At 53.1% G+C, this 23,901-nt stretch overlaps 7 protein-coding genes across 7 annotated transcripts; 3 read left to right on the top strand and 4 right to left on the bottom strand.

Annotated features, from left to right (window-relative positions):
• Positions 1 to 854: 854 nt before the first annotated feature.
• Positions 855 to 2,195, bottom strand: UCRPA7_5110 (putative short-chain dehydrogenase reductase protein; the record flags this gene model as incomplete). Its single annotated transcript, XM_007917657.1, has 5 exons — positions 855 to 984; positions 1,073 to 1,116; positions 1,185 to 1,368; positions 1,425 to 1,736; positions 1,804 to 2,195. The coding sequence occupies 5 exons, from the start codon at positions 2,193 to 2,195 to the stop codon at positions 855 to 857; spliced, it is 1,062 nt and encodes a 353-aa protein (XP_007915848.1).
• A 6,569-nt stretch (positions 2,196 to 8,764) lies between these two features.
• Positions 8,765 to 9,280, top strand: UCRPA7_5109 (putative 3 exoribonuclease family protein; the record flags this gene model as incomplete). The annotated part of the gene is made up of 1 exon (XM_007917656.1): positions 8,765 to 9,280. One exon carries the CDS (start codon positions 8,765 to 8,767, stop codon positions 9,278 to 9,280), a length of 516 nt encoding a protein of 171 aa, XP_007915847.1.
• Positions 9,281 to 10,078: 798 nt separating this feature from the next.
• UCRPA7_5108 (hypothetical protein) lies at positions 10,079 to 10,872 on the bottom strand (the record flags this gene model as incomplete). Its single annotated transcript, XM_007917655.1, has 2 exons — positions 10,079 to 10,456; positions 10,507 to 10,872. 2 exons carry the CDS (start codon positions 10,870 to 10,872, stop codon positions 10,079 to 10,081), a joined length of 744 nt encoding a protein of 247 aa, XP_007915846.1.
• An 865-nt stretch (positions 10,873 to 11,737) lies between these two features.
• UCRPA7_5107 (putative cytochrome c protein) lies at positions 11,738 to 12,617 on the top strand (the record flags this gene model as incomplete). Its single annotated transcript, XM_007917654.1, has 4 exons — positions 11,738 to 11,753; positions 12,165 to 12,355; positions 12,435 to 12,529; positions 12,593 to 12,617. 4 exons carry the CDS (start codon positions 11,738 to 11,740, stop codon positions 12,615 to 12,617), a joined length of 327 nt encoding a protein of 108 aa, XP_007915845.1.
• A 365-nt stretch (positions 12,618 to 12,982) lies between these two features.
• On the bottom strand, positions 12,983 to 15,247 carry UCRPA7_5106 (putative aaa family atpase 60s ribosome export protein; the record flags this gene model as incomplete). The annotated part of the gene is made up of 1 exon (XM_007917653.1): positions 12,983 to 15,247. The coding sequence occupies one exon, from the start codon at positions 15,245 to 15,247 to the stop codon at positions 12,983 to 12,985; it is 2,265 nt and encodes a 754-aa protein (XP_007915844.1).
• A 4,383-nt stretch (positions 15,248 to 19,630) lies between these two features.
• Positions 19,631 to 20,452, top strand: UCRPA7_5105 (putative gtp-binding protein rab2 protein; the record flags this gene model as incomplete). Its single annotated transcript, XM_007917652.1, has 1 exon — positions 19,631 to 20,452. The coding sequence occupies one exon, from the start codon at positions 19,631 to 19,633 to the stop codon at positions 20,450 to 20,452; it is 822 nt and encodes a 273-aa protein (XP_007915843.1).
• A 461-nt stretch (positions 20,453 to 20,913) lies between these two features.
• On the bottom strand, positions 20,914 to 23,380 carry UCRPA7_5104 (putative dolichyl-phosphate-mannose-protein mannosyltransferase 2 protein; the record flags this gene model as incomplete). The annotated part of the gene is made up of 5 exons (XM_007917651.1): positions 20,914 to 21,405; positions 21,463 to 21,614; positions 21,668 to 22,191; positions 22,240 to 23,159; positions 23,246 to 23,380. The coding sequence occupies 5 exons, from the start codon at positions 23,378 to 23,380 to the stop codon at positions 20,914 to 20,916; spliced, it is 2,223 nt and encodes a 740-aa protein (XP_007915842.1).
• Between the last annotated feature and the right edge of the window lie 521 nt (positions 23,381 to 23,901).

The raw sequence follows: 23,901 nt of genomic DNA, 5'->3' as shown, positions 1-23,901 counted from the left end.
AGGATATTACATACACAGCTGCCCAAAGATGCGCTATAAGATTGACTACAGTCCACAATACGTTCTGGACCCGGAGAGCTTGCACTGGGATCTCTTGGACAAGGAAGCCCTCGCTATTTTTGACAGGAAGCACTACGTTAGCCTGTCTAGAGAGCGCAATGGGCATGCTCAGGACGAAGAAGACATGGAGGACGTGGTGTCTGAGGCTGGTGGACAAAGTAGTCATCTAGATAGCTCGGTGGATTCGGACGAAGATGATGATGAGCCAGGTGAATCTTTGCTCACCAGTAATATGCCGGGGATTCTATCACTGGAACAACTCAGCGAGGTAGACCTTGACCATATACGGCTTCGGTCAGACTACGCAGAGGGGTTCTTCCACACGTCAGACTTGGTCGTGTGGGCGAACGACAGCATTGATGACCTCGGCTCGCTGAAGTCTAAGATCGCCGAGTTGGTTGCCGCCGTGGGGCCGGATTTGATACCCATGTTCTGCTTGGACTTTCGCCGCTTGTCTCGATCTTAGATTGCAAACGGGGCATCCCGCACCCCGGGTCGGGCTTCCCGAGCCGTCGGTGCCGGATTTGGCAAGAGATCACACGCCTATTTTCGGGCTTCGGTGAACGTGGGATCTTAACACGGGAGCTCAAGTAGTATCCAAGACATGTCTATTCATGCTTTATTTAGCTCAATGTGACGTGGACAACATCGCTGCATGTAGTTGAATTCGGCCGATGAACATTGGAAAGATGAACCATCTCCGATCCCCCCCAACTATCCGCTCTTATGTACGAGACTCTTTAGCACCATTTGTTGCTCCTTTAGCACCGTGTATAACCTCTCCAACACTAGTATTACCCTGTTAGTGACGCGATGATCGGCTTTATTTCAGGTACTTGTGCTCCAAGTATACCGACTAGCTCCTTCCAGACCAGGCTCTGTACCTTCCGGCCTGCGTCGCTCGTGAACACGGGTGCGGCTCTCCTATTGTAATCGTTAGCCAAGACCTTCGAGAAGAATAGCCTCCCCGTCAAGGGAAGCTAAGATCGTCGTTGTGACAGAGGTTACATACGCGTTGTATTCCTCGTCTGTGAGGTAGAACCTTATGAACTTTCCCTGAGCATTGTGTTAGTCAGATCAACTACCATCACGTGGGGGGAGCCGGGGCTCTCATGATTGCTTACATGTCCTTCCTTTCCAGTAAGTCCGGCTGCCAAGTAGACCCTAGCCCCTGAGTCGGGAGACTTTGACAAGACGGCCTTGAATATTGGCGCAATCACCCTCAAGGCCAAAGAATGAGCCTCCATCGAATGGGACAGATTCGTGGACACTAATCCTGGGCAGACAGTATTGATAATAACTTGAGGTCTTCCGGTGGTCTGTTAGCAAGGCTTCTTTGTAACATGTTTAGGGGAGCAACATACTGTCCATCGGGCCCTAGAGCCAATTTACACAACTCGTAGGTGGCATACATGAGAATCAACTTGGTGATGCCATACATGGCGTTAATATTATAGGTCGGCCAGTTCTCCGGCTTGTTGAAGTGTGCCAATACGCCGCCTTCCTTGTCGAAATAGGGGAGCCACTCCTGGACATTCGGGTCGGTGTGCTGCCCGGAGCCGACGAAGGTCATGTGTGCTGGTGTCTGTCGCTGGCCGGCGAGCTTCTTCATCCAGGGCAGCAGGAGGATCGCGAGGAGGACCGTGCTGATAGCGTTGATCTGGATCGACTCTTCCCTAGACGGGTGATGTAAGTCCCAGTGTTTCCCCAAGTACGTCGGAGCTTGCTCGAGAGTTGACTTACCAGCCTGCACGACTCTTCACGAACGCTGGATTCGTAATACCGGCGTTCAACACAATGAAATCAAGACCTCCGTTGTTCGAATACTTCCCCTTGAGTTGCTCTGCGAACGACACAATGGACGAGTAGTCGTCCATCACCAGCGTCATAACCGTAACCTTGCCCGATGTCCGTGTCTCGGCCTCGATCTTCTTCTTTGCATCTTCTCCACGCGGTAAGTTACGTGCGGTAATAATGACCTCCTTCGCACCGAGGTTCAAGACATGGACGGCGAAGGCCAGACCAAGACCAGACGTTCCTCCTGTCACGAGTATCGTCTGGTTCTTGAAGCTGCCTGGAGGTGGCAGCGGCTCAGCGATCCATTTCGCCTTGATTGCGCGTGCCATGGCGCCCATTTTGAAGGAACTGTATAGAAAAGAAACAAGGGATGTGTGAGAGGACGTGGTCAGTAGGTATCGTGAGTTTCGGAGGCGGGTATGAGTTTGGAGGACTAGAAGCTCTCTTAGAGCCAAGAGGTCAAACGCTTATATACTATGAAAGAACGACGATAGTGCGGTTCCCTGACTCTACTCTAATTCTTCTTGATTCTTAATCCATTACTCAAGCTACCGACGATATAAGAGCTACACAAGGGGTGACGGCAATGTGGCCGGAGACTTTCTCAGACAAGGAACGAGATGCAGGACCCGCCCCGATCGAAGCCACACGAGCCATGACCTGTTGGCCGTCTACCTTCCGTTGGAAGACTCCTTGATTCGACGGCCGGCCATGGCTGAGCGAACCTGGAAGCCTCCTGGGAGTGAAATATCCCCATGTCTCGAACTACAGTTCTCCCGCGTTACTGCTGACAACGAGCCAAAGAAACCTCCAGAACTTCGATTGTAAGACCCGTAGATACACACATGTCATGAAATCTCGATTCAAGTCAATGATGCGAGGCTTCCCCTTTAGGAAAACAACGGCTTCCAATTGGGGGGGGTGTCCGGACACTTTATAGAAGACTAACTGCACGCGAGGAGGGTTGTTTCTCCGTCTCACACTTACAGCATAGTCGGCCCTTAGTAATCTGGGCCAGTGCACCGACTAACACCTTGCAGCATCGACGAAAGTGGTCTAGCGTACGGTGCAACTACTCACTGGGTACACACCAAAAGTATCCGAGACAGGGCCTCTGAGTATGGCAATATTCAGGCTCAGCGTCTCTCTTCCAAAGGTTGAGATTTCTCAACTTTGGCCATATAGTGCTGAACCGCGCACGTAGGTAGCCAGCCAATTTGGTCGTTGCCTGGTATGCGACTCACTGTCAAACCCTGAGTTCGAAGCTGCAGGTGCACTGCCACCTCCAGTCGCCCAATCAACAGCCCAAGTTACCTAAGGCTGGAGGCTTAGGTATCGTCAATGGCCATGTCTCCCAACCAGCGGATTGTTTTCCGCCTTCCAACGCTTGTTCTTCTGATTCCAACATCGAGCTCGATAGCGCTCATCATTTTGCAGTTAAGCGTTGATCCGATAGCGAGTTCAGGCTGAAACCATGCGACTGCTAGAGTGTAATCATGGCAGTTTCACCCTGACAAAGGACCTGCCGCCTCGCGACATCCCCGAATATGCCATCCTATCACATACATGGGGCCCAGATACGGACGAAGTGACCTATCAAGACCTAATCAATGGTACTGGGAAGGACAAGATTGGCTATGAGAAGATCAGGTTTTGTGCAGAACAAGCGGCACGAGATAAACTCCGATACTTCTGGGTAGATACTTGTTGTATTGACAAATCGAGTAGTGCCGAGCTAAGCGAATCTATCAACAGTATGTTCTGTTGGTATAGCAATGCGGCTCGGTGCTATGTCTACCTCACTGATGTCTCTATCCCTTACCCAAAAGCCCAGTTTACGAGTGTACAGAAGACATCATTATGCGAGAAATCGAAGCCTGTCCCCCCGGCGACATCTCACGATACATACCACCCTGACTCGCTCTGGGAAACAGCATTTCGGAGCAGCCGATGGTTTACCCGTGGTTGGACACTTCAAGAGCTAATCGCACCAAAGATGGTTGAATTCTTTTCGAAAGATGGCGTATCGATAGGAAACAAAAAGTCTCTTGAACAGATTATCTGTGAAGTAACGGGCATCTCCCCCAAGGCTCTTCAAGGCAGCTTGTTGTCAGAATTCCCTGTTCCTGAACGATTGGCGTGGGCCCAAGATCGTGAAACCTCGCGTCTTGAAGATAAAGCCTATTCATTGTTTGGGCTCTTCGATATTCAACTTCCCGTACTTTACGGAGAAGGTAGAGAAAGGGCATTTAAACGGATGCTGGATGAGGTAGATAAGACCACCAAAGTCGGGACCCTCCTGCCAATTGCGAAAGACGCGGCATTCGATTCTCACGCCGAGGAGCATAAAGCACGATGTCATCCCAAGACCCGGATTACCCTCGGCCAAGAGCTGATGAGCTGGGTCGGGAACCCGCAAGGCAAATGTATATTCTGGCTGAACGGTATGGCAGGCACTGGCAAATCCACGATATCGCGTACGCTAGCACAAGCATGTGCCGATCAGAGATGTCTTGGCGGTAGCTTCTTTTTCAAAAGTGGTGAGCGAGACCGTGGTAATGCTGCTCTGTTGTTTACAACCATTGCTTCTCAGCTTATCACCTGGGAGCCTGCTTTGGTACCATATGTGAGAGCTGCTATCGATACAGATCCTGCTATTACCGGTAAGGCTCTAAGTATACAGTTTAAGAAGCTTATTTTGGAACCGTTGAATAAGATAAAAAGGCATCTCGACAAGGGGAAGGAAGTCGTACTTGTCATTGATGCTCTCGATGAATGTGAGTGGGACGACAATATCAGAGTTATTGTCTACCTACTATCGCAGTTGAAGTCTCTAAGCTCGGTCCAAGCCAGAGCTTTTGTCACGAGCCGACCGGAACTACCTATCCGGCTCGGTTTTCACAAGATCAGAGGCGAATACCAGGACCTCGTTCTACATGAGATCCCAAGGCCTATTATTGAGCATGACATCAGAGTATATCTGCGCGACGAGCTTGTCGCAGTAAGGGACGAGTATAACGGTATTGTTGCAACCGAACGACGGTTGCCTAACAACTGGCCGAGCCAGCCAACTATCGACAAGCTGGTTGAAATAGCAGTACCGCTCTTTATCTTTGCAACAACTGTCTGTCGCTTTGTCAGAGATCGAAGGGGTGGTGGGCCGGATCGACAGCTCACAAAAGTTCTCCAGTATCAGATGGCAGGCCAGGAATCCAAACTCGACGCAACTTACCTTCCAGTTCTCGATCAACTGATAAGTAACCTTCACGATAGTGAGAAACGAGAGTTGATAGAGGACTTTGGCAAAATTGTTGGCTCGATTGTGCTCTTAGCTGAGCCGCTGTCAACGTCATGTCTTGCTATAATCCTTGGGGTTCCCAAGAGTGTGGTCGATGAGAGGCTGGATCTTCTTCACTCTGTTCTCTATATCCCATCCGATTCCAGAAATCCTGTTCGGCTATTCCACCTGTCATTTCGAAATTTTCTCGTTGATCCCGCAAAGTGTGGGAAAACGCCATTTTGGGTTGATGAGACAGCGACACACAAAAACATTACAGCTAGCTGTCTGAGACTCCTCTCTTCCAATGAACACTTAAAGAAGGACATTTGCAATTTGAAACACCCTGGCGCTACTCGCGAAAATGTTGAACCTATGATTATCGAAGAATGTCTGCCAGCACACATTCAGTATGCTTGCCTATACTGGGTGTATCATCTAGAACAGACAAAAACCAGTATTGACGATCACCATGAAGCCTATGACTTTCTTAAACATCACTTTCTCCACTGGCTCGAGGCCCTGAGTCTCTTAGGGAAGCTTTCTGGGAGTATTGCTCTGATCCTCAAATTACGAGGTCTCGTTAGTGTAGGTGGTGTTGGAACCAGTCTTTCAGGCGTTCTCTGACAGATTCTCCACAGCCCAGCTCGAGTGCTGGCGTTGCTGCCTTCTTACATGACGCGACGCGGTTCATTCTCAAATTCCGCCACATAGTCAATATATGTCCCCTGCAAGTCTATACCTCTGCAATGATTTTCACACCAAGAAGGAGCATAATACGACGCCTGTTTAAGAGCTGCATTCCAGAGTATATCTCACTTTTGCCCAGGGTTGAGTCAAATTGGAACGCCTGTCTACAGATCCTCGAGGGGCATCATGATCAAGTCAGCAGTATCGTATTCTCACCCGACGGCAATATACTGGCTTCTGCCTCAAGCGACTGGACTGTGCGGCTATGGGACATGGCAACGGGTGAGCTGAGACAGACACTCGAGGGCCATATTGGTGACGTCAATGCCGTTGCGTTCTCGCCTAACGGTAAGACAGTGGCTTCAGGCTCTTATGATAAGTCGTTAAGACTGTGGGATGTTGTGACTGGTGAGCCAAAGCAAGTACTTAACGGCCACTCTCATGAGATTAGTGCTGTTGTATTCTCACCTGATGGTAGCTTGATAGTTTCAGGCTCTTATGACCAATCTATACGATTTTGGGACATAGAAACAGGAGAACAGAAGCAGATACTAGACTGTTACAACCATATGGTCATAGCTATTAGATTCTTACCTGATGGCAAGAGTTTAATTTCTACTGGGTTCGACAGTACGGTACGGTTATGGGATATATCGACAGGTGTGTTACAGCAGACACTCAAGAAATGCTACTCCCCTATTGCATTGTCACCCAGTGGCAAGCTTATAGCATTTGTCACATCTAATGATGTTATATCGCTCCGGGATATAGCAACATACGAGTTAAAGCACACACTTGAGAGTCACCGCAGTAGAGTCAGTGCTCTGATATTCTCACCTAACGGCAGGATAGTAGCATCTGCCTCCTATGACTGGACTGTACGGTTAGGAAATCTGACAACAGGCAAGAGTCTTGTACTTGAAGGCCACAGTGGCGGAGTTAATGCCATCGCCTTTTCACCTGATGGTGATATAATAGCATCAGGCTCCTACGACCGGTCAATATGGCTCTGGGATACAGCAACAGGTATTCCCAAGCAGATACTCAAGGGTCACTGTCACGAGATTAGTGCTATTATGTTCTCACCTGATGGCACTATCATTGTATCTAGTTCATTGGACCATTCTATACGACTATGGGATACCACAACAGGCGGGTTGACGCAGATAGTCAAGAACTACCCCCATGAGATCGACTGTATGATGTTCTCACCCGATGGCAATACTGTGGCATCGGCCTCAGGCCGGACCATACAGCTTTGGGACACAGCGACAGGCAAGTCGGGACAGATACTCAGCGGCCATCGCCACGAGATCAGTGCTATTGCATTCTCACCTGACAGTAATATAGTGGCATCAGGCTCATCTGATGAGTCCATACGAATCTGGAATATAGGAGCAGGTAAACTGAGACAGGTTCTCGTCGGCCATAGCTCTACTGTTAAGGCTATAGCTTTTGCGCCTGATGGTAATATACTGGCATCTGGCTCCTATGATCGGTCTATACGGCTTTGGGATATAGCAATAGGCAAGTCAACGCAGACACTTGAGGGTCATAGCGGTGGGGTTAGGGCTATCACGTTCTCGCCAGATGGCAAAACTATAGCATCAGGCTCGGCTGACCGGAGTGTATGGCTCTGGAACGTAGTAACTGGCAAACCGATGCGAATCCTCAACGGTCACAGCGGCGGAGTTTGGACCGTGGTATTCTCGCCCGAAGGCAGGACAGTGGTATCAGGCTCAGTCGATGGGACTATACGGCTCTGGGATGCAGCAACAGGGGAGACGACACATACTTTCTGCACTCATCAAACTCTTACAAACTTATCCTTTACTACTGACTGTCGTTTGTTAGTATCGAATAAAGGTTTAATCAGCCTCACAGCAGACATTAGGACTTCTTTCGACGAAGATTCCTGGGCCATGTGTCCTTTGGTTGTCAAAGACTGGCTAATATGGAAAGGAGAGAACATCATCTGGTTACCTCCAGATTATAGACCCACATGCAGTGCGTTTCGTGATAATACATTTGCCTTAGGATGTGGCTCTGGGTTAGTGCATACTATTCGAATCAGGCCATCAATAATATAGGCTTGACAATATAAGCTCAACCGATATGAGATTCTGTTTTCGGCTACGTCTAGAAAGAATAGTGACTTTGTATATTCCGTCGTCTTTACTTCTAATTTGTTGCATATTTAGACGTCTATGAAGGTATAACCGAACGATGTTCGCTACATCAGAGTCACAATATGTCCCAAAACAAGAGTGCAATTGTAGAGGGCAAAGTAAATGTTTGTAATTTCTAGGGAAGCCAGAGCATGTTTTACGTTCGTTCGTCTCGTATGCTGAACTAATTAATGCTGGACACGTCTTAGCCTGTCACCATGCACTGCGTTCTAACCCCATTGGGTTTGAGGTCTACATCATCGTTGAAACATATTAATGGACGCTTAGCCTGGTTATTACAATCCTCCTCCGCCTGCAAGTGAAAATGGTAGTTCTCCAAGGTTATCTGTCTATGATAGTCTCCTCAGCAAGGGAGCACTACCTTCGTAGACGTTGTTAGACTTATAGTGATGAACAGAGTCAACAGCGCTTGGTCTCAACAAGCACCAGGGCTACTTGCCAATCAGGATCACTAGGTACCGAGGTACTCTTGAGGAATTCGCACCCAGTGCAAGGAGTACATTGTACCTAGCTGAGATCCCACAGCCTTGCAGCTGGTGCCCCACTATGATTTTTGGCGACCTTCAGCTCTGTGAAACCAATTGGAGCCAGCCAGCCCACCTTCCAAAATTCTGAAGCTATTCAGCCTCGTGCTTCCATCACATCCCACAAACGAAGCTTAGGCAAGGAGGGAGCGCGCCACTTGTGATATCCAAGCGGGACGGAAACACTACATCCAATACAAGAGCACGCAGATAAACGCACGACAGAAATGGCGGCGACGCAGCAGCAAGTCCTGCTCTCCCCCGCGGAGCTTGCTTATTTGCACGCCTCGCTGTCGCTCACGCCGCCCATCCGCCCCGACGGCCGGTCGCCGGCGCAGTTCCGCCCCCTCAGCGCCGAGACGGGCATCCTGCCGGGCACAAACGGCAGCGCGCGCATCTGCTTCGCGGACGGCACCGAGGCCATCGTCGGTGTCAAGGCCGAGGTCGAGAAGACGCGGCCGCGATTCGCTGCGGGGAACGTCCTGCCCGAAGCGGCGCTGCTAGAGACGGGCGGGGATGCGGACACCGAGGAGGAGGGAGAGGTGCGCGATGAGCGGAGCGGCGACAGTGACTGGGTTGAGATGACGGTGGAGATCCCCGGCCTGCGGGACGACGATGCGGGCACGGTGTTCCTTGCAACGATGCTGAGCGAGGCGCTGTTGGCCGATGGAGAGTTTGTGAAGAGGCTTTGGATCAACAGGAGGTTTCACTGGAAGCTCTATCTCGACGTAGGTCACTTCTAATTCAGCCGAAAAATTGTTGCGTGGCTAACTTTGAGCTGCTTAGATTCTCCTCATCTCACCTCCATTATCATATCCCCTACCGTTGCTGTCATTAACAACGCACCTTGCATTACTAGCCACGAGGTTACCACGTTTAAAGTCAGAAGGAGACGAAGATCCACTGTTCAACGATGACTGGGATGCCTCAGACTATCTATACCCGCAACAAGGTGGTAGCGTATCATCGCGACCACCGGTCACATTGCTTGTCATGGCGGTGGGCAACAATGTCATATTCGATCCGGCCAAGGAGGAGTTGGCGGTGGCAGACGTAGCAGTCGCAGTGTCAGTTGGCGATACCGCACGAGGAAAAGGCGAAAAGGCAGATGAGGGCGGGCGGAACCTACGACTCCTGTCCATAAGGACGATAGATCCACCGTCACGGCTGACACCGCCTGGCGTGCCCAACGAGAAAAACTTAGCGACCGGTCTGCCAACCCAAGAGAAACAACCCGAATCTAGAGCGGTGGAGACACAGTCCGTCGAGGGTGTATGGAAGGCGCCACGCGGAGGAGCAAAGCTGGCCATCATAGGCGCCATGGTTCAAAAAGTGTTAGAAAAAGGCGGCATTGCAGATGAGGTATTAGATGGCTTGGAAGCTGTAGAGTTAGGATAAAATGATACCCTATGATTAATGATCTGAGATCTGTTTGCCATTCATGTTCTAGATGAAGTTATTGGCCGTTGAACCACCCTCCTCGTTTGCTAACATGAAGTGCGCTATGTAATGGGTATTGAATTGTACAAGATAACTATGCTTCAGAAAAGGCCAAACCATTTCTTCGGCTTCGCGTCCTCCGCTGCCACGCGGGCCGCTTCCTCTTCAGGGGGAACTGCTGGCCCGAGCGACTCCTCATCAGACTTGGATGTCCAGCTAGCGAACATGCCGTCGTTGGTGATGCCGTGTGCCTGTCGGTACGCATTCCGCTTGGCAACGTCGTCCACTTTCCTCTTTCTCTTCTCTGCCGTTATTTCGGACTGGTAGTTCTCGGTAAGGCGGATCACCTCGATGAGTTGACCGAATGAGTCAATTGGATGAGAGAGATATTCAGAACCGGCCGGGAGCATCTCGGCGAACGGGGAGGTGTGCCTGAAGTTCTGCACGAATGTGAACACCGCCAAAGACGTCAGAGTGCCCTGCAACACAATTAGAGATGCGTTTGTTTCATACTAAAGTGGCCACTTACCAGAGTGATGCAGAGATGGAAGTTTCTGCTCGTCCAGAACCAATTCGCCCATGTACCGTCCGCCGGCATTGTGCCTGGGTAGTCCTTCTTCTTCTGGGCTTGCGTTTCTTCTGCACTCAGAGCACCGCCATAGTGACGAGGAGTGGTCCGCTTTGGCAGCCGGGATCCGTGGGAGGGCGGATTGAACTTGGCCGGCTTCTCCAAGACGATGGGCTTGGAGCCCTTGGCTGCATCGTTGGACGCATATCGCACCACGAGCTGCCGTGCGGTGCCGGGCTGTAAGCGGTTGACCCGGCGCCATATCGCGCCGTTCTGCGGCAGCAGAAACCGGGGGATGGAGAACGCGGATGCCGCCGGCGTTGCCATTGCTAACCTGGTACTCCTTTAGCTATGGCAGAGTTGGCTGACAATGTCCCGTGAGCTTGAAGCTTTGCGGGCTGCGGCTGGCCAGGCAGAGTTGGTCAGTGGAAGTTCCGGAATCGTATTAGGAAGATCGGCGATGTGAAGCGTGATCACTCGGGCCTGCAGCTTTTTTTCCAGCAAGCGAAAGCTACCGCGTAGGTAATTTCGCCGACTTGGGTACAGTGGTACCTAGGTAGTGTCAATCCCGCCGTGTGCCCGGAGAGACCTTACCGAAAAGATGTTTAGCTGGGAGGTTCCCGAGTGTTCGCCGTGTCGACGTTCCCGGAGGGAGGAAATACCCATTTCTCCGGGGCCACTAGGTCACCTGTAGCCTGTAGGTGGCTTGGGTGGCCACTGGGTGCGCTGTGCTGGGCTGCTGAGGAGGGAGCATTTCCGACTTTGCCCGGTAACGCTGGTACGTTGTGCCATGCAAATGACCATTACTCGTGATGCTATTGGTGGTGACGTCCTCGTAGCCCGCTTTCCGCCACAGCAGCCACAGCTCCCATGTGGGTTTTTGTGGGTGGGCTCCCTGCAGGTTAATGACCACTATGACCACTATGACCAGCATTGGGCCCGGCTTTCCTGGCTGCCCCGGGCGCTGAGCTCATGAAAAATAAGAGCGCTTCTGCTAGCCGGCCGCCCTGATTCTGCGCGCGACTCTCTCGTACCTACGAAATCTTTTTCCTCTCTTCCAATACCAGCCCTTGGATATCCAACCACAAACACCAAAAAGAAGCACCAGGCACCTTCCTGTCTTGCATCTTGATTTCTTCTGCAGCATCTTCTCATCTAGCCTTACCTCGCTCTATTCTCTAATACCGCCAAAATGGGTTTCTCTGCTGGTAGGTCCTCCTGCTCACGCTCCCTGCTGGACCTCAGTTTGTCTGTTGGCCGATCGAACCACCAAGCCTCCGCAATGCCATTGAGTGTCGACAAGATGGGCGACGACATCTAAAGGACCTCCTCCGGTGTTTCAATGCCGTTGCTGTGTCTCATGGCGCTTGTCGGCATCATTGTCGCATCTGATCACTGTCAGGCGACGGGGCATGCGCCCTGCGGGATTTGCTCATCTTGCTGCCACCAGCGAGAAGAAGACCTGAGACTTCGTCTCTCGACTCCTTCACGTTGGCATCGCCTGGCATTGCAATGCTTCTGCTGTTGCGGCTCTCAGCTTGGGGGTTCTCGGACGACAGGCACTCTGGTCTTGGCAGAAAATCAGGCCATTTTTCTCGTGCTGACTGACACGCTTCCAGGTGACTCCAAGAAGGGTGCCAACCTCTTCAAGACCCGATGTGCTCAGTGCCACACCCTTGAGAAGGACGGCGGCAACAAGATCGGCCCTGCTCTGCACGGCCTGTTCGGCCGAAAGACCGGCTCCGTCGACGGCTACGCCTACACCGATGCCAACAAGCAGAAGGGCATCACCTGGGACGAGGGAACTCTGGTCAGTATACCCTACTCATCCGCATCTCCTCTCTCCAGCTCGAGGGAGAGCTTCCGGCACCAGCTAACGCGTTCTGCAGTTCGCCTACCTCGAGAACCCCAAGAAGTACATCCCCGGCACCAAGATGGCCTTCGGTGGTCTCAAGAAGGACAAGGACAGGAATGACCTGATCACGTATGCTTTTCCCCACCCCCATCTACTCACTTTACGGCCGGTGGTACTAACGCACTTTGACAGCTTCCTCAAGGATGCTACGAAATAAGCGGTCGGCGTCGAGGTGTACTAATAGGGAGGACTGCATTAGACGGACGGAGTGGGCACAACCTTTGTATTTATAGACTAGACCTGCAACATTTGCGCGGCGTCGCTGTGTCATCGTCTCAAACAACACAACAATTCCCTCTCCTCTTTTCTTGGAATCGGCATTCCGCATCTACTTAAGCGAGCAACAATTCCAATTCATGACCCCCTTGGCGTGAATGTTCCCAAACTGTGCCTCGACAGTGCGAATCAAGCGGAATCAAATAAACTAACGACGGAATCAAAGTTGCTATAAACGCTTTTGGTCCTGATATCATTGTGATATGTTGGCAGATTGTGGGTATCGTGGGATCTAAAACTATCTATCTACGCAAGCAGCTCGAGGTACTTGGAAATGTCCGTCACGCTGGGCTTGACCTCGCGCAACGCCTTCTCCCAGTCGTCCATCGTGATGTGCGGCGTGCCCTCCTCGTCGTACGTCCGCTGCAGGCACGCCTGCGCCGCCGCCTGCATGAGGTTGCCCAGGTCCGCACCCGAGAAGCCCGTGCACCGCCTGTCCCGTGCGATCTTGTCCAGGTCGATGGGGTCGACTGCTCCGCCGCCGCCGCCGCCGCCGCCGCCGCCATTGCTCTTGTTCTTGATGGTGTTGCGGTAGATGGTCCGCAGGATGTCCACGCGCTCGTCAGGCGACGGCAGTCCCACGTAGATGCTCGTGCCCAGCCGGCCTGGCCGCCGGATAGCTGGGTCGATGATGTCCGGTCTGTTGGTCGCGCCGATGACGTAGATGCCGCTGCGGTCACCAACACCGTCCAGCTCCGTCAGCAGCGTGTTGACGACGCGGGCGCTGGCGTCGTTGAGGTTGTCGTCGCGCCGCGGCACGAGGGCGTCCATCTCGTCGAAGAACAGGATGCACGGCGCGGACGACTTGGCCCGGCCGAACAGCTGCCGAACGGCCCGCTCAGACTCACCCACGTACTTGTTCAATAGCTCGGGACCCTTGATCGAGATGAAGTTGGCCTTGGACTCGTTCGCCACGGCCTTGGCCACCAGGGTCTTTCCGCAGCCCGGCGGCCCCCAAAGTAAAATGCCGGCGGCTGTCTGTATGCCAACCTCTGCGAAGCGCTCGGGCTTCGTGATGGGCCCGATGATCGTCATCTCCAGCTTCGTTCTCACTTCGTGAAGGGCGCCGACGTTAGACCACGTGGTGTCGGGTATGGTGCTGAATCCTTCTCTCTTCGCGGCAGGCTGGATAAGAGAGACTGCGTGCTTGAGATGATCTAATGTAACGTAGATGTTCCCTTCCTGCTCGAAAGGCCTATCTTTGAGAAGAAGCCAGTTCTGTTGTGCAACATCCAGACCAGGGAGCGCATCGGGATCCTGCGCTCTTGTCTCAGTCAAGCGGTTGTCCACGACGGACTGGACCACCTCGAAGACAGCCGTGTCCACCACATGCTTCAAATCCGCACCGACGTATCCAGGTGTAAGGCGAGCAAGCGCTGCAAAGTCCACATCGTCTGCTAATGGCAGCTCGCGTGTCATCGCTCGCAGGATCTGCTCGCGAGCTTTCTCATCAGGCATGCCCATGTCAACCTCGTGTGCAAACCGCCGCCTGATGACAGGCTCGATGCTGTCGGGCCTGTTCGTGGCCGCCAGCACCACGACGTACTTGCCCTCGCCAGTGTCGCGGGCTATCCTGTCCATTCCTCGGTTGATTTCTGTAACCATTCGGTTCTCCATGGCCTTTTGTGCACTGTCTCGCTTGCCGGCGATAGAGTCAATTTCATCAATGAAAATTAGGCATGGGGCGAGTCTGATAGCCTCATCGAATAGCTCTCGGATGTTCTTCTCAGATTCGCCCGAAGTTCCCGCCACCAAGGAAGGGCCGGAGATAGGTATGTAAGCGACACCAAGGGCGGCTGCGAGGGCGTCCGCCAGCGTGGTCTTTCCACAGCCGGAGGGGCCATGGAGCAGTACGCCGTCATTAAAGCGATAGTTCAGCCTGGCAAAGATGTCACCATGCGTCAAGGGCAGGTAGACGGGATTGTACAGCCTCTTGAGCACGGGCTGGATTCCAGCCATGTCGGCAATGGAGACGCCCGTAGGGGGACTCCGGTCGTAATCCTTCTCCTTCCTCCGCCGCTTGGCCTTTGACTCGCCGTTGGGCTGCCGCTCAATAGCACCGTTCACACTGCCGCTGACGGCAACGCTCCCGCCGTCCACGTCCATGGGCCCGGCCCCGGTAATAGCAGGCGACTGCCTCCCAGATGACGAAGGAGCACTGCCGGAGGCGAAATTCCAACGCTTCGTGAGCTGCTTGTTCAAGATAAACGAGTCGCGCTCATGCGCATGGCCGGGCGACTTAGCAGCGTTGGCTTCCAGCTCCGCGTCCGAGTCGTCCTCCTTCAGCTCATCCTTCCTGAACGTGAGGACCCTCTCAATCGCATCCTCGAGCGGCCGCTTCTTTTGCCTTGCCAAGCTCGAGTTTGAGTGCTTGATATAATCATAGACGGTAGAGATACGTAGGTTCTTGCTGGTCTTCGTGCCCTCCAAATCGTCCTCTAGCTTGCGCACAATCTGATAGACGTCGCGGTCGAGTCCCTGTCTCAGACTCGGCCTCGCACGACTTAACATTTTGCGAGCCTGACCCGGAGTCAAGGTTGGGCTGTGTGTTGCCGTGTGTGGGATGACAACTTTTTGTATGAGTGAGCGGCCTCTGCGCAACAAATTTTCTGGGGTTAGAGGGGCAAGGGTCCTGTTAGTGCTAAATCGTGCATGTGGCGGCTCCCGAGAAGACTGTGCTGGCTTAGCGGCATTCAGCGTATATCACCAACCTCAGCCGATAGTGTACTAACTGACTCATTTACTGGCTGTACAAGCTTCTCTAAATGCAGCAGAATTGCTTCGACTATAGCTTAAGAGGTGTCTGTTCCTTAGATCAATCAAGAGGCACAATGATGAAATGTGGCCACAGCATGTAAATATTTGCTGTTTATATTGATATCTTCCTTGCTACAATCATTCTAATGCATCTATGCCAATTCGCCCAGTATGACCTCGATATACACCTGAAACAAGAAAAAAACACACAAAAGTTGACGAGTCCAAGGACGCCACGCTGCTTTCTGTAGGAAAATTGGCAGTTTAGTAGACCGACTCTCGGCCGCGGTCGTCTCTCCTGTCTCCAAAGAGGTATGCTGCCTCCATGCAATAGCCACCACCGCCCGTGGCCATCTTGGTCTCGCTGCCGTAGCAAATAACCACAGCATCCAAGATGCCACTCAGAATACCCTCCATCGCTCCGAGGATGCCCCAGCCGATAAAGCTTGCCACGAGGCCGACCACGTAGGCGTAGGCACTACCTTTAATACCTGCACCGTCTGGGACTGCGATGCGTAGCTGCCTTGCGGTCATAACCCATCCAGCAAAACCCAGTGCTGTAGCCATGATAAATCGTGTAGCATGAAGCAGCAGCTTTGCCAGTCGGTAAGGCAGCAATGGAGCAGTGCTTCCGCGCCGAGAGAACGCTCGCGGCGTCAATGTTGTGGTTGGCGCTTGCGGGGACAGGAAGTCCATCTGGCTCAGACCCCTTGCTGATGTGACGAGAGGTTGCGAGTGAATGGCAGCATATGTGAGGGTGAGAGGGTTCGTGAGGACCGCTATTGATGTGGGGACGAAGGAATAGAAGAATACCCCGACAGTATCTGCCAATCGACGGGGGAGGACAAGAAGCGGGAGACGAATCATGACTGCCAACAACGTCGAGAAAGAGATTGTTCCAAATATGGTGGTGACAGAGTGATTCAATGCAGCAGCGACAACCTCTCTTGAGGACGGGCTGGGGACTGCATTGCGGTGGAAGTACCACTGCGAGACGGTAGCCGCTGTGGTACCTCTTTGGACTCCTGAAACCACTGACAAGGTCCAAATGTACATCAAAATGAAGTATATACCAAGCCACCAGCTGGACGCATCGATAATGAACCTAGATAGGCTTGACACCGATGAACCACCGAGGAAGATCCTGGTAAACATTGCAAGCCATGCCCAAGTCCACATGACAATAAAGGCCAAGCTTCCCATACCAACAAGGATCAGAGCAGAATTGGCCGCAAGAATTCGGCTTGAGAATTCAAGAATTTCAATGGCGGATCGAAGCGCATATCGCCCTTTCCAAACCAGGTAAACCCAGACAATGGCCGAGATGCCGGGCACGATCGAAGCCCACCTCATCACTACATCTTGAAAGCTTGAGCCGTGCTCGCGCCCCTTGTAGCTGGAGACCATAGGATACAGTGAAAAAGAGACTAGGATGACGGGTACTGCCAGGATGATCACAGCGACTAGGGGCCGGACAAAGGACCGTAGTGCGGCAAGCCAGACTAGCGAGACTATGATGGAGACCAGTGTGTCAACGGCGAGAAGGTGGAAAGACGATGAGAGAGTCGTATATATGGTATCTCCAAGCGGGTTCTTCTTGCTTGGGGTCGATGTATGCAGCCAGATCAAGACGAACGTAGCTAGCAATGAGGCTAATGAAATTAGGTAGATCCACGCAAAGAATTGGTCATGCTTGAAGATCTCGCCATCCGAAGCAGGGGCCGGTGATGGTATTGTCGCCTCACTAGGTGGAACGCCAAGCTCAGAGTCCATAGTCGAATCCCTTCGCAACGGCAGCCGAGTATGGCCAGGGTTTCCTCGGAAGTGCTGGAATGCTGGTGGGTTATCGTCGATAGGGGTTTCCATGGTGAGATCTGCAGGTGGTTCGTTGTCGGCGATTGTAGACTCCAGGCCGATATCAACCATTTTACCCTTGGCCTCGTCGCTTTCCTGAGAGTCTTTCCGACTCAAATCATCCGGCTCCTCTATCGCGGGCTCCTTCTTGAAGCCTCGGCGGTTGAAGCTTCTGGTGCCATTCCAGCTGCTTCGGATTCCCAATCCATGGCCCCGATCTCCAAAATGACCGCTATCATGCTCTTGGCTCTGTTCTAGGGATGCATGGCTCCCCTCGTCCTCTGGCTCCGTGCTCTCATCTAGTCGGCCGGCGGCAAAGACCCGCCGTGACCGTTGGAGGGCATACAGGTCTGCGGCCTCCCTGTCTCGCTCCTCCTCGTCATCCTCTTCTCGCAACTCATCGCGGGTGCTGTGGAATAGAGGTGCATCCTGGCCGTATCGAGAGGCGAAGTTGAGATGACCGAACCTCGAGCCGGACTGCTGGTAAGGGTTTCCGCCGCCGGGGAGGCCTCTTCCTAAGAAGGACCGGCCGCCGTTCCTGCCATAGCCCCTGGATTGCCAATCTGCGGGTTGTCTACTCGGGCCGTCGTTGTTGTTATCGGGCTGCCCGAAGTTGGATATGCGGGAGGATGACTGGGCGAGGAAGCGAGAAGCATCTAGGCGGCGGTCAGTCAGTCGAGGTCCCAGCGCCTGGAGATATGCTTGAGATGGAGACTTACATTCTGAAAACATGTCTGTATCGCTGTAAACTCCACAGGAGGCACGAATACCTCCTGGGATGGCTGTTGCGGAAGGTGAGGGAGCAGTCGGTGGGCGACGAGTCAGAGTCAGAGGCCGTGGGTGTCTATGTAATCAGGATGATGGGCAATCTGCGGGGTGCTTAAAGCCGGGACCGATGAAAGACAGGCTTGTGCACTGGTGGCGCCTGTGAAAAGAAGCACTGCGAAGGGTCTGGCTTTGTGATCAGGACAACAAAAACAGGCACACGACACCGCGGCACGACCAAATCGATAGGGTAGAGTAGGTAAGGTAGGCAGTTGGTTAGGTGTGAGAGGGCGCGCGAGGTTGTTTTGGTCGTGGTGGTGGTGGTTGATCAAAGTCAAGTCAACTTAGCCAAGTCATGTCGGGGTCCCTACTGCTGCGGCCTGGCCTAGGATGGCCCAGGATGGGGACGGGTACACAGTAGGCAGCTGGTCTTGCGTCTTGGAGATGGAGCGGTCACGGCTCAAGCTTGCGCAGGTTGGTGCTGATGCACGCTAATTCCTGTCCGCGTGCGGTTCCGGTTCCGCCTGTGGCGCCATCCTCGATTCGTCTACAGTGAAAGGCCCCGAAACTTGAATACCGAGCCTGGGAAGCAAGCACAAGCAATGCACAAAGACCATTCCGCCGCCCTATCACTTTGCAGCCACTTCATCATACATGGATCTCAATCCAGTCGGATGGTAGGTTGACAACACTCTCTATGCAGTTTGCACTTTATGCATCCAGCTTGGAGCGAGCGTTATGCTTCAAGGCCATATTGTAGATGTAGACTACTATGCAGTAAGATGCTGCCGCTTGCCGGAGTGACGCCTCCCTCTTATCAAGCTGGCTCTCCGACCTCCCTACATGTACCTATCCAGATACCAGAGGGTAGAACCCTTACCATGTGCCTTATCCCTGGATGCGATCCTAACAGCTGTCAGAGTATGGTAACTTTGATAGCAAGCTTCCTTCGATCAAATTGTGTTTTATTGTATACAGTGCAGAGTCTCTGGATTTTAAGAGAGAGGCCGCATCTAGCTGATAGCTGAAGGGTCATATGATGCTTGCTGAGCCCTCCGGGCAGGCATTCTGGAGGCTACCTTATGATACCTAGCGGCCTAGGTACATGTACCTTACCTGGTAGGTAGATAATCCGGCAGCTCTTGCATTTCTTATCAGCAGCCCCAGTTGCGTCACCGAATAGATACCCTTGTCAGCAGGCTAAGCTCTGCTGATCCCCCCTAAGCTATGGCCTGGAAGCACATGCACCGAAACTGCCCTCTAAATGTCTTAACGTCACCTGTGAGACTTACAACCCTTGCTTGATTCTTCTATACTTTCGATCCTTCAAGACTCGGTTCTGTCTGCAGTCTGAATTTCCAGACATAGAACAACAAACATACGCTTCTGACCTGTTTGCACGAGACGTTCCCGCTACTCACGTGCGCCCCGTTATAACTCCCGGGGCACACTCCTGCCCACCTTCTTCTCTCCTCCGGCAAGCCTCTCCCGCCGGCCTTCAGCCTCAGACCGTTTCACATGTCGTCCCCGTCCTGGGACTACATCGCGAAGCTCGTCTGCATCGGCGACTCGGGATGCGGCAAGTCCAGCCTGACCATCCGCCTGTGCGAGGGCCGTTTCGTCACGCACCACGACGTGACCATTGGCGTTGAGTTCGGCAGCCGCATCGTCCCCGTCGGCCCGCCGCACTCCAGAGACCTCCCCCCTCCTCTTGCTCCGACGTCCGGGCCCGACGCCGACGATGCTGCCTCAGAGACAGCAACAGAAGACGGCGGGAACGACAAGAAGCCGCCGAGCGGGCTGCCCGAGCCGCCACGATCCAGCAGCACCCCGGCGGCGCCGCAGAAGCACATGAAGCTGTCACTGTGGGACACAGCCGGGCAGGAGACGTACAAGTCGGTGACCCGGTCCTACTTCCGCGGCGCGAGCGGGGCGCTGCTGGTCTTCGACCTGAGCCGCAAGTCGACCTTCAGCCACGTGACGGACTGGCTCAACGACCTGCGGCAGATCGCGGAGCCGGACATCGTGGTGGTGCTCGTGGGCAACAAGGCGGACCTGGCGGCGCAGCAGGACGAGGACAACAAGCGCGAGGTGACGCGCGCCGAGGCCGAGGAGTGGGCGCGCCGCAACGGCGTGCTCGAGTACGTCGAGACGAGCGCAAAGAGCGGCGAGAACGTCGAGAAGGCCTTCATGCGCGTCGCCGAGAGGATATACCAGAACATCCAGGCCGGCAAGTACGACCTGAACGACCGGCGCTCCGGCGTCAAGGGCCCCAGCGCGGGCGGGCAGCGGGCGGTGAGCTTACAGACGACGAAGCCGGCGGGCGGTGGCTGCTGCTGAGAGCTTTATTGTTCCTCCTCCTCCTCCCCATGTATCAGTATCCAGAGGGCATACGGTCAGGTAACGGCGTGATACCCGTGGAAGGTCTCCTTCAGTTGTTTCGAGGTTGCTTAATCCCTGAAGACTGTACAGCGAATGCATAATAATCCGGTCCACCACATGATATAGAACATTTGGACATTTGACAAAGAGAATTCATATTACTATACTGTGGAAAGTCATTTTTCCTCATGCTTCCCGGGTTCAACAAAGGTCCTTCCCAGAACTCCTCCTGCCTTTTTTAATGCTTCACCTTATCCGTAACGTACAGATGACCCGAGAGGAATGGAGATTGCTATACCTCATCTAACAACAACATGCTCCAGACCTCGAATTTTCCTCACCAGCTCCAAAAATTCTAGCGTTATAAGCCTCCTGTGAGAAGCTTACATATCTCCATACAGCTACCGTTCACCACGAGATTAATCAGACATTCTCCAGGTATCGAACCACTTCATGTAGCTGTACTGCTTGTTCGGGCCAGTCATGCCCCAGCAGATGGGCATAAAGTAGATGTACAGCCCAATGACAGTGGCATACAGCACGGCGTAGGCACCGTACTGGACGGCCTTACGTTGGTTCCTTAGGAACCAATCAGCAAGGAAGCCGAGAACCAGAATGGCGAAATACAGCGCCGGGTAGTAATGGTGGACATATGTGACACGAGCCATGATGACAGACGGCAGGTAGTGGAGACCCCATCCAATGATAGGATAAAGAGCAGAGTAATGGAGCTGGTCAATCTCCGCCTGAGAAAGCTCCTTGTACCCACGCTGCCAACGAACGAGGTACCAAGCAACAAGCAGTCCCAGGGCGCCGAGAGACGCCGTAGACACCCAGTAGACGAAGGGGTTGCCAAGCAGGAAATATTTGACAATGTTGTCATCCCAGCCGCACATACGTAGACCGACATGCTATTAAGACGTTAGCAAACGACTGGATGTAACCGAAATGTCAACAGAAACACCTACCAAGATGGGCCACTGCCACCACTGAGAGGCCAGGTCATCCTGCTTATCAGGATCCGGAACCAAGGCATTGTTCGAAGTCATCATGGCGACGTTGAGATGGATGAAGTCGTGGATGAAGGGTGACTTGTATTGACCCGGGTCACCAGCAGGTACTATCTTCCGTTAGCAACCACTTGCAAAAAGCAGGAATATTGCGGGAACTCACGCTTATCGTTCCAGTGCGCCTCAACGTTCCAGTGGGTGTAGGTATCACGAGGATTGTTGTCCTTGGTGCAGGTAACCTCAATCTGTCGGAAACCCCACTGAGGCAGATTGACATTGCCGGCGCGGAGGTAGCAACCCATGACTGGGTGTTTCAGGCGGAAGGCAGTGGTCAGCGTGCGAATCTTGCTTCGATCACGCGAGGCAACATCTCTCACGACCTCAATCTTCCAGTGGTCTTTGTCGTCGCCTACAGTAAGGTTGCCGTAGCAGGAGACTTCCTTGTCCGCCTTGGTGACAGGAGCGGCGATCTCATGAGAGTGAAGGTTGCGGCCGGTTTGGGCATGAATCAGGCGAATGGTCTCGCCGTCACCAATGAATCTGGGCTCGGCATTCTCATCGTAATCGGCATCACCACGGTTGGGGTAGAAGAACCAGTCATTGTTAGCATCCTTGTGGTGGTAGCAAGTAACCTGTTGCTGGGTAGATCCCTCGGGATAAGTTTGCACGTGAGAATGAAGAAGACCACTAATTGAGGTTAGTTAATGTCGATTGAACGTTTCTAGAATTCCTTACCCTCCATAACCCATATTCTTGATGGTTGCACGCGACCCATAGGCAACCTCGAGCGGGCTGTTCTGACCAACCTCGGTTCCTTTCAGGTTGGCCTGGAAAAGCGAGCTCATTTGAGCATCACCCGGACCACTGTTGGTAAGGACGGCAAAATGAATGGCGAAGCTCAGCATGTAGACCAGGAATGGCAGGATGATGAGTCCAATAACTCGTGCTGCGACATGAGCGCCGAGCTCGAATACTGGCATCTTGACATTGCCAAACTTGTTCCAGAGATCCTCAATCGTGTACAGTCCAACCAGGGCAGTGACAAAGAGTCCAACGAGCTTGACACTGGTCACACAGCCGATGCTCAGACCAGTCATAAACAGCCAGAAGAACCACTCAGGCTCAAAGCTCTTGTTCTGGAGACGATGGAACTTGGCCCAGCAGAGCGTCGTAGACACCGTTCCGCAGAGCAGCATCGAGTCAAGGAGAATGAAGCGGCTGATTGTCGTGTAGGAGTTCTCACAGAGGACCATCAAGGTGATGAACCAGACAGCGGGGCGCCTCAGTTTCAGTTCCTTTGCAGTCCAGTAAGCCATGGGTACGCAAATAGCACCAAAGAAGGCATTAAACTGTCTCATGAAAGTATAGTTGACATCTTCGGGGTATTTTTCGCCAGACTTGAACTCGAACGATCCATTGTAGCCGGCGAGGTAGCCGGACAACCCGACGAGGAGCTTGCCCAGGGGAGGGTGAACGTCAAAGTAGTATTCGTGCTTCAGGTAATGCGAGCCGAACTTGCCAAAGTGAGCCTCATCCCAGGTCACGATATTTGACAAGCCAATTTTGTAGAGTCTTGTGAAGAACGCAAGGGCCGTGAAGATAACTGGGGCGATGATGAACTCCCACTCGTCGAGAATTTGGAGAATCGATTGCTCCTGCAAGCCAAATTATCAGTTTTATGAAATTTCGGAGGCCTGATAGATAGTCCAACTAGCCAAAGACTCAGCTGGAATTCCCATACCTTCTTCACCAACTTCTTCTTGTCATCTATCTCCGGCCTCGTAGCCGGGACGCCTTGCGGGGGAGCGGCAGCGCGTCTCCTGACGGCCTCGCCAACGTCGGCGCCGGTGGTGACGGCGGCCTTCTCTTGAGCCATGCTGGTGGTGTATGGGCTCCAACACTCGGCGATGATACCGGTGAAGAAAGGAGGAAGGAAGAAATGCGGGAAACCGCGGGTGGTGAGGCTGAGAGAAATTCTAAGGGGAATGAAAGAAAGTGTCCGAAGGAATACGAGCGCAAGACCGAGAGAAGAAAAAGAAGGCTCGGTCGATGCTGTGTTGGTCTCTCAAGCAAGCATCAATGCCCGGACAGTGAAGCTGGGCAGGCTGACGGCTTGACGGGTGCAACCTCTAATGGAAGTAGTGGTTGATGGAGGAGGGGATTCAGAGCCGAGCCATCAAACAAACAGGAGCTGAGCTGGGGGGATAAAGGGATGAAGCCGGTCCCTCAAGATATTCGTGGCCTTTTTGCGGGAGCTGGAAGCTAGCGTGCACGCCGCCCCCCCTGTCGAGCTCTCTCCTGTGGGACGGGGACGGGAAGGGGGGAATCAAGGGGATGTGCGCGCCGCCCGCCGCCGTAAGGGCCAGGCCACCACACCCCCCGAGCCCCCCCATCAGC

Source organism: Phaeoacremonium minimum (genome assembly GCF_000392275.1).
Source record: "Phaeoacremonium minimum UCRPA7 unplaced genomic scaffold PA7_03_scaffold_393, whole genome shotgun sequence".
In the NCBI taxonomy this organism is placed as follows: Eukaryota; Fungi; Ascomycota; class Sordariomycetes; order Togniniales; family Togniniaceae; genus Phaeoacremonium; species Phaeoacremonium minimum.
This window is presented reverse-complemented; position numbering and strand designations above follow the sequence as displayed.